General features: G+C 32.7%; 1 protein-coding gene across 1 annotated transcript; it reads right to left on the reverse strand.

The window, feature by feature from the left end:
- Positions 1-2,730: 2,730 nt before the first annotated feature.
- On the reverse strand, positions 2,731-5,108 carry LOC149959715 (kappaPI-actitoxin-Avd3c-like). Its single transcript, XM_090165178.1, has 3 exons — positions 4,947-5,108; positions 4,349-4,546; positions 2,731-2,941 (listed from the first exon to the last, which is right to left on the reverse strand). Exons 1-3 carry the CDS (start codon positions 5,005-5,007, stop codon positions 2,919-2,921), a joined length of 282 nt encoding a protein of 93 aa, XP_090021304.1. The 5' UTR covers positions 5,008-5,108; the 3' UTR covers positions 2,731-2,918.
- Between the last annotated feature and the right edge of the window lie 2,932 nt (positions 5,109-8,040).

Genomic DNA, 8,040 nt, shown 5'->3' on the forward strand with positions numbered 1-8,040 from the left:
GGAAGGATGTGTGAACTTGCTTTGCTAAGTATCGAGAGAGAACAAACGAAAAAAACCGACTTCAACGATATTATTGACAAATTTTCGTCCATCAAAGCCAGGAAGGTAACACTATAAGTTTGTTTCGAATTACACAATATTTCTTGTATAATAAAAGATTATAGTTATTAAAAAATAACTAAAGTTTCACTTATAAAAAATTTCCTATAATTCTGACCACCTGGGAAGGGGCGCAATTTTTATGGTTTGCCATAGGTCAAATTTTCCTAGCTACGCCACTGAGGCTAATTATTATAATAACGGAATGAACAAGAGGTGCTAATTGCTATTAATCTCAAAATTAATTTGTATTTTATTTATTATTTTATTTTATATTTATTTATACATTTATATATTAATAATATTTAACAACGTATATTTATCGTAAAATGGTCAAAGTGGATCATCTTGAAAACTAAACTAGGAAAATACCGCCATTATGTTGCAGCCCATTTTTAATTAAGACTTAAGGAAGGAAGTTCAAATAAAATACTTTCAGCGCGTATGTTTCCTTCAGATAAATGTTCATAAGAAAAAGGAAGCGGATAACATTTAAGCTTATTAGCTATAGTAATATGGTTTTCATAAATATGTCACAATTTCCAATGCAGAATAGTTTTTACACTTGTACATCTTGTACCAGGGTGAGAAATCAGGATTTTTCTTAAACTGGACCTGTGGCCAGTAGAGCCTAGGTAGTTTAATTAAAAAACTGGCCACCATTTTTAACCTTCAAAATCAGGCTTTCATAATTTATCGTCAGATTATCTATTCTTGGCAATATGTGCTAAAGACCCGACCCGAACAAGCCTACTGGGAGAGAGACTGTTTATATTTCTTTATGGTAACTGCTAAATTCGTTTCTTCTTTACTGCACATGTGTAGAGTGTAGAGTAGACATACTCACGACACCTAGTCACCCACCCATACACGCAATTGACACAAGGCCAAGCACACAGAAGCAAAGACCAAACAATTTTAGGGATTAATATAGTATTTTTTTAATGAACTAAAATTATGAAGGGAAAAAACTTATAATTAATTAAGTGATCACCATTGCCACTAACACCCCAAGCATTTAATTTTTAAACTGGTCCAGCTAATTTTTAAACCGGCGATTGGCCTGTGATAGTGCCTTATTTCTCACACTGTCTTGTACATGGATAAAGAGTTTTATAATGCCGAGAACGACTAGGCCTTTCTATAAAATAAGCTACGCTTGCTGAACTTGTTTTTAAGTAGTTCATTCGTCACGAATTACGTAGAAGCTTTAAACCAAGGTGCCTGGTTAAATTTACTCTTATGTCCAGGGCTTTTCGTAGTAAAAAGTCATCGATACGTCACCCGTGACGCAGTAGCGATATCGAAACCAGAAGACCAATGTTACTTTATAGAAAGGTCTATTCGCGTGAACAGAGAATATGAACTCTGCTTTCATGATAATAATAATGCCGCAATGTCTTCTACCGTTACTGGGAGAAAGAGGTGGAGTTTACACCATAGGAAAGATAGAAGCCTAGAAGGGCGTGGTTTTTCTTCGGGAAATCGCGAGAAAAGGTTGCATCCATTCTCTCTTAACATGCGGATATAAGGTCTATCTGCTTTCCCATTCTTTGCACTTAACCTCGTTGACCTTTGTATTTTTACCAAATCTGTTTTAATGATACTCTTTCATGTATTTTTAAATTTGTTTTGGCTGTGAGCCGCCCTGTTACAAAAGGGCGTCGAAGACGGCAACAATAAATCCGTAAAACCTTAAATGAACAAATTCTTATTTGTTCCTTTAAGGCTGCACCTACAAAGACTTCTAAACTGTTTTTTCAGTTCCAAGAACTGTTTTTGTGATAATTTACTTATGATTGGTGAGAGTGACTAACAAGGAGAGTACCCGAGGTGTTTATTGCCGATTTTGTTCAAAGTCGGGCGTAATGTAGACCTATATTTATGAGATATGAAATTTCCCAAAAGGAGACGTTGCACTACCCATTCGATTTGTCATGGCAACCGAAAATGTTTTTGACCACTTAAAACAAAAAATTCTCCATTTAAAAAAGCATGGGATTTTCTCGGTTTCACAGGGTCCTAGCTAGGAAAATTAAAAAAAAAATTAAAATCACGAAATGGGTAATTTGTACCACATTTAGGTAAATTTCTTCATTTTTGGGTAAATTGTAACAATTTTGGGGTAAAATTGTAACAAGTTTTGAGTAAAATAAGGAAAAAATCTTATTTTTGTTTTAAATGATCAAAGACATTTTCGGTTGCCATGACAAATTGAATGGGTAGTGCAACGTCTCCTTTTGTAAATTTCATATCTCATATAGGCAATAAACATCTCGGGTACTCTCCTGGTAAGTAAGACGATTTTTGGAGTGGCCCCAATCCCCCTCGTGCTCTAACAGTAAGCCCCTTCCCCCTAAATGTCAATCAAAGCAGCCCGGCATCTCATTGGATCCCTCAAACTGACGTCTTCCCGCGCGATTGAAGCTCACTCCGGTGACGTCTTCCCATCCCTTCTCCTCGTGCCAGAGCGGAAACTCGTCACGATGCTCGAAGACCGTTTCATCCCCGCGCACTCAAATCTGTCTTTGAGATGTTGAGATGATCCGTATAAGTCCTCTTTCATCATCATCTCCCCATTACTTCCATGGAATCTTTTTGCAAACTTAATCGATTGTATACACCGAAGTGTTCTTTTCAATGGTACATTTTTTTATTTATTTCATATAAAACAAAAAGGATAATTAATCGCTTATTTGGACAAATAATTCTTCTTTGACATAATTCAGAAAGATTAACCAGCGTTCAAGAAATCCGGAATGGAAATTAGTTGACAGTCCTGTCAACTTCCTGAATCGTGTGCTAAGAAAATGTAACCATCAACCAGATTGGTTTTTATAACCTATTGAAAGAAAATAATTGGTTTAATATAACTTTCGTCACTGTCACTCGGGAGTGACCAAGTTTTCGATCTTAAAGATCACCATTTTCAAGGTCCATGTTATTTTCGAGATCACGATTCTCAAGGTTGATATCGCCATGTTTGTAATAGTTTTTTTAATTACATTTTACTATACTTTTTTATTAAAAAGTTGAGATGGCCATTTTAAAGGCCGAAATTACCATTTTCAAGGTTGAGATGGCCATTTTCAAGGTCAAGATGGCCATTTTCAAGGTCGAGATGGCCATTTTCAAGGTCGAGATGGCCATTTTCAAGGTCAAGATGGAATGTCGATACTAGCCTTGACAGGGAAGGTCAAGCTTCAGTCAATACTAACTGGCGGGCTTGTTACATGTAGATCGAAGTTGAAAATCCTTCGACAAAATGTCTATGCAATTCGCAGCAGGATGAGAAATTGGAATTTTCTACAACGTACTAAACTGTCACGCCACGAGTGAGTATTAACGGAAGCTTGACCTTCCCAGCTGGGGTTACACTCCCTTTAAAATATAATATTCTATAATATTTTAGAGATAAACGCGTTGAAGGTCAAGATTGTCATCTATTCAACGCGTTTATCTCTAAAATATTATAGAATATTATATAATGGAAAACACAAGCTCTTATCTGCATCTTCTACAATTCGATCGTTTTTATCGTTTTAGAAAGCGCCGAATAATACTACGAGAAAGGGACCAATTCCCATTTGGTTGACACCATTGTCAAATGGTAGAGGCTTCGTCGCTGTCTGTTCTGGGAATATAGAGCCTTCTATACATAGTGGAGCTGGACTTTAAACTTATAAAGCTGATTATATTAAATTAATTTTAAGAATTTAACTAATATTAAGAATTTAACTAATATTAAGAATTAAACTAATTTTAAGAATTAAACTAATATTAAGAATTAAATTAACATTAAGAATAAAGAATTAAATTAATATTGAATTGAGAATAAAAATTAAATTAATATTGAATTGAGAATAAAAATTAAATTAATATTGTATTGAGAATAAAAATTAAATTAATATTGAATTGAGAATTAAAATTAAATTAATATTGAATTGAGAATAAAAATTAAATTACTGTTGAATTAAGAATTAAGAATTAAATGAATATTAAATTAGGAATTAAGAATTAAATGAATATTAAATTAAGCGTAAATAATTAAATGACTATTAAATTAAGTTATATATAATTGAATGAATATTAAATTAAGCGTAAATAATTAAATGAATATTAAATTAAGCGTAAATAATTAAATGAATATTAAATTAAGAACTAAGAGTTAAATTACTAATAATTTAGGAATTAAGAATTAAATTAATATGGAAATAGTATTTTGATGACGAGGGAAGCGGTCACTTACTTTTACACGTCTTTTCACATAGTGCCCTGGTGACGAAGTTATTGGCGTTTCCCCGACATCCGGTATAAAGGAAGAATTTGCACCTTCTGGCTTTGGCGTCGTAATAGTAGTGGGGCACGGCCCCGTGGCATCCGCCCCTCTCTTTGGCCAAACCGCATTTGGCTGTCCCGAGCCGACGGTTGGGCACCGCTGCGTTCGCTGCAAGAAACCGCTCAAAGTAAGCGCGACTCGAAAAACCGTGTGATGTTAGAGTAAACGAATAAAGGGATTCAAATTTAGAACCATTTTAAACTCATTCTGACCCATACTAGCGGTTATTTGAGACTATATCTTAAATATATTATTTTTTTAAATTTAGGGCTAGTATAAGTTACCCTATTCACATTACGATCGTTAAACGTTTCTGCTTTTGCTAAGATTGCAAAGCGAAGTTTGTAAAGCGAGTTAGCGAATTAACCCGTTTTCAACTTTTCTAACTCAAAAAGAATCCTCATTTTATAATTTGTTCAAAAAACACCGATGTATTTAAAGCATTTAAAAATCCAATTGTATTTCGTCCAGGAAATAACAAAGAAATTATTTCTAAAGAAATATTTACCACGGTCAAAGGTCACTAGCAGCATCACACCGATGAGAGATAAAAACACGAACTGATTCATTTGGTTTTTATTGAATATTGAATAGAAAAATTAACTGTTTTTGTATATTTATATCTAAATACAAATTCTCGGCCGAGATGATTTGTCGTAACAACTCGCCGTGTAATTGGTATTTAGCAAATCTTAAAGAAAGCGATTCAAAATGTTTTTGTAAGTGTTTTATTGATAAGATAAAAATTAAGCCGGTTTTGGATCTGGCTATTTTAAAACAAGAAAGAAATACAGAAGATATATATATATATATATATATATATATATATATATATATATATATATATATATATATATATATATATATATATATATTTTCGTTATTTTTTCAAGAACCATTAAAGAAATTCTTACATACATTGTTTTTAAAGTAGTTAAACTATATTCCTTTACTGTACATTGAATATATGTAGATAATTAAAAAAATGTCTTGAGAGTAAGTAAATCAACAGTAATCCAACACTAGGCTGCTAAAAATACCCCTCATTTCAACTTTAAATGTTTAAGTGTAAAAGTAGATGAAATTTTAAAATTAAACTTAATTTTTTCCAATTGATTAGTGCAAAACGTTAAATAGTTTTTTCATCTAATACTCAGTTTAATTTGTTTATTGTAGTTTAATATTGAACCAAAAATTTACTTATTTGAACTTAGGGAAGAATTACTTTGTTGTTACTAGAGAGCTGCATTATAATAAAAATAAATTACCATTCCCGTTGAAGGTTTTCCCGTTCCCGATCCATTCCCGTAGTTTTCGTTGAGAGATTTCCATTCCCGTTCCAAATATCCCTCTTGCATCCGTTACCGTTCCGTAATTTCTCGCTACCGCCCGTTTCCGTTTCCATTTAAGAAAAGAAGTCCTACTCCCTATCCATTACCAAAATTTTGTAAAGGAAAAAACTAGAGTAAAAGAGTTCTTTTCTATTAGTATTACGACTTGTACATCTTGTTTTGATTTCAAGAAATATATGATTGTTTTTTACACAAATACTAAATTATTAACTTTCAAAAACGAAACTAAAAGTAAAACCTCGATTTTCCATTTGAAGGACACGTACCATCCATCGCTGAAGTAGAAACGCCCCCCTCCCCCCATAACGTTCTTTTCTTCAACATGACGCCGCGGCGTTCTTCTACACGCAATAGGCGCTGGCATAAATTATTCAGATCTTATTCAACTTGTTAAAATGTTCCACGTGCTCTTTAATATTTTAGCATAAAAGGTTCGCGCATTTTTTTGTTATTTCAGGGTGCACGTGCGAAATCGCTCGAGCCCGCTTACGCTAAAATATCAAGACGCGCGTGGAACTTTTTAACAAGTTGACTAAGACATAGAGTTTATGCTAGCGTCTATTAGTTCGCCCAGCCACGGCCCCCTGCACGCGCTCACGCTGCTCGCGACGATAGCGGCCCCGGCAAAGAATTTCCTCCCCATGTATTTTCGCGACAGCGATTTTCCGTCGCTTGGAACGCTGGTGTAACAACCGGAATCTATCAAAGAGGCGGGAAGTTTAACATACGTTTCAATGGCGATGAATTTGCATTAGTGAAGTTTTTTTCCAACTGTTTTATTGAATTTGGAGAAGTTTGTAACAAACAATTAGTAATTACACTTTTTAAGTATGTAAGTTTTCATTTCAAAAAAATTTTTTTAATAAATATTTCAATATTTTGAGTGGTAACATTTTATTGCTAAGCCTAACCATAAATGGTTTAAGTTTTGTATTGGCAATGAGTTTTCAAGTTATTAAAAACTGTATTTTGTAGTTATTTAAGACTATAATTATGATAACTGCTCATAATTTTTGTCATATTCACCAAACTTTGTTCTTTATAATTTGCATAAGATAAAACATTAATATTTGCTCAAATGCCATTACCCTGGCTGCGTTACATCCTGTTTTTTTAATAAGTGAAAATTACCGGGAGGGGCAGGTCACTTCCATTTTGGGTGCGTCTTAATCATAGTAAAATTATTAAATCAAGGTAATCGTGATTAAATCAGCGTAATTAAAATTAAAAAAATTGTTGAAGTTTTCAACAGCAACACGGAGCAGAGCGCAGATACCGAAATAAATCCAGTGACATCAGCTACAAGTAATGAACGGTTTATTTTCGACTTGGTTAAAATATATATATACATAGCAATTAATGAAACGATGGTAGTACAACAGAAAACTGACTAGTAAGAACGGACTAGTACTGTTGAATGACTTTGTTACAAAATATCTTCATTGTTTTTTATTTCTTCCAACAAAAATTAATCAAGATTAGAAAATCTAACCACGCTTTAAACGAGATTTAATCATTCTAATCAGGATCTAATCTTTTTAATCAGGATTTAATCATTTTAATCAGATTTAAACATTTTAATTAGATTTAATCATTTTAATCATGATTTAAACATTTTAATCACGATTTAAACTTAATCATGATTTAAACATTTTAATCACGATTTAATCAATATAATCGGTCGAATCGAGATTTTATCGAGCGCGGTAAATACGAAATAATAATTCTAATCACTTAGTAAATTATTCTAATAAGCTCGATAAAATCACACACAATTATAATCATTCCAATCACCAATATAATCATTCTGATTCTCGTTCTAATTTCTAATCGCGATTTAATCATACTAATCACGATTTAATCGTTTCAATCAGATTTAATTGTTTCAATCAGATTTAATTGTTTCAATCAGATTTAATCATTTATATCAGATTTAATCATTTATATCAGATTTAATCATTTAATCATGATTAAATAGATTTAAAGATTATATTAATTAATTAAACATGATTTAATCAACATAATCGTGATTAAATTGAATTTAATCAAAATAATAACGATTTAATCTTTTGAGAGGTGCGTCGTTAATCAAGGAAGTGACCTGCCCCTCCAAATTACCCATTTAAAAAATACCAGCATTGTTCTGTTCCATTGTGTTCATCTACTTTTAAGAAGACCAAAGTGTCATTTCATCAGTTACCCGCTGATGAAAATTTATGCAAACTGTGGATTAAGAGCATCTCTAGGAAT

This window comes from Leiobunum rupestre, chromosome 2 (genome assembly GCF_980474605.1).
Source record: "Leiobunum rupestre chromosome 2, qqLeiRupe1.1.hap1, whole genome shotgun sequence".
NCBI lineage: Eukaryota > Metazoa > Arthropoda > Arachnida > Opiliones > Sclerosomatidae > Leiobunum > Leiobunum rupestre.

Coding starts and splice junctions, on each gene's coding strand:
- LOC149959715 (XM_090165178.1), bottom strand. CDS start 5,007: ATGAATCAGTTCGTGTTTTTATCTCTCATCGGTGTGATGCTGCTAGTG. Junction 4,547..4,946: donor GCTAGTGACCTTTGACCGTG/GTAAATATTTCT, acceptor GGTTTCTTGCAG/CGAACGCAGCGGTGCCCAAC. Junction 2,942..4,348: donor ATGTGAAAAGACGTGTAAAA/GTAAGTGACCGC, acceptor TTCTTTCAATAG/GTTATAAAAACCAATCTGGT.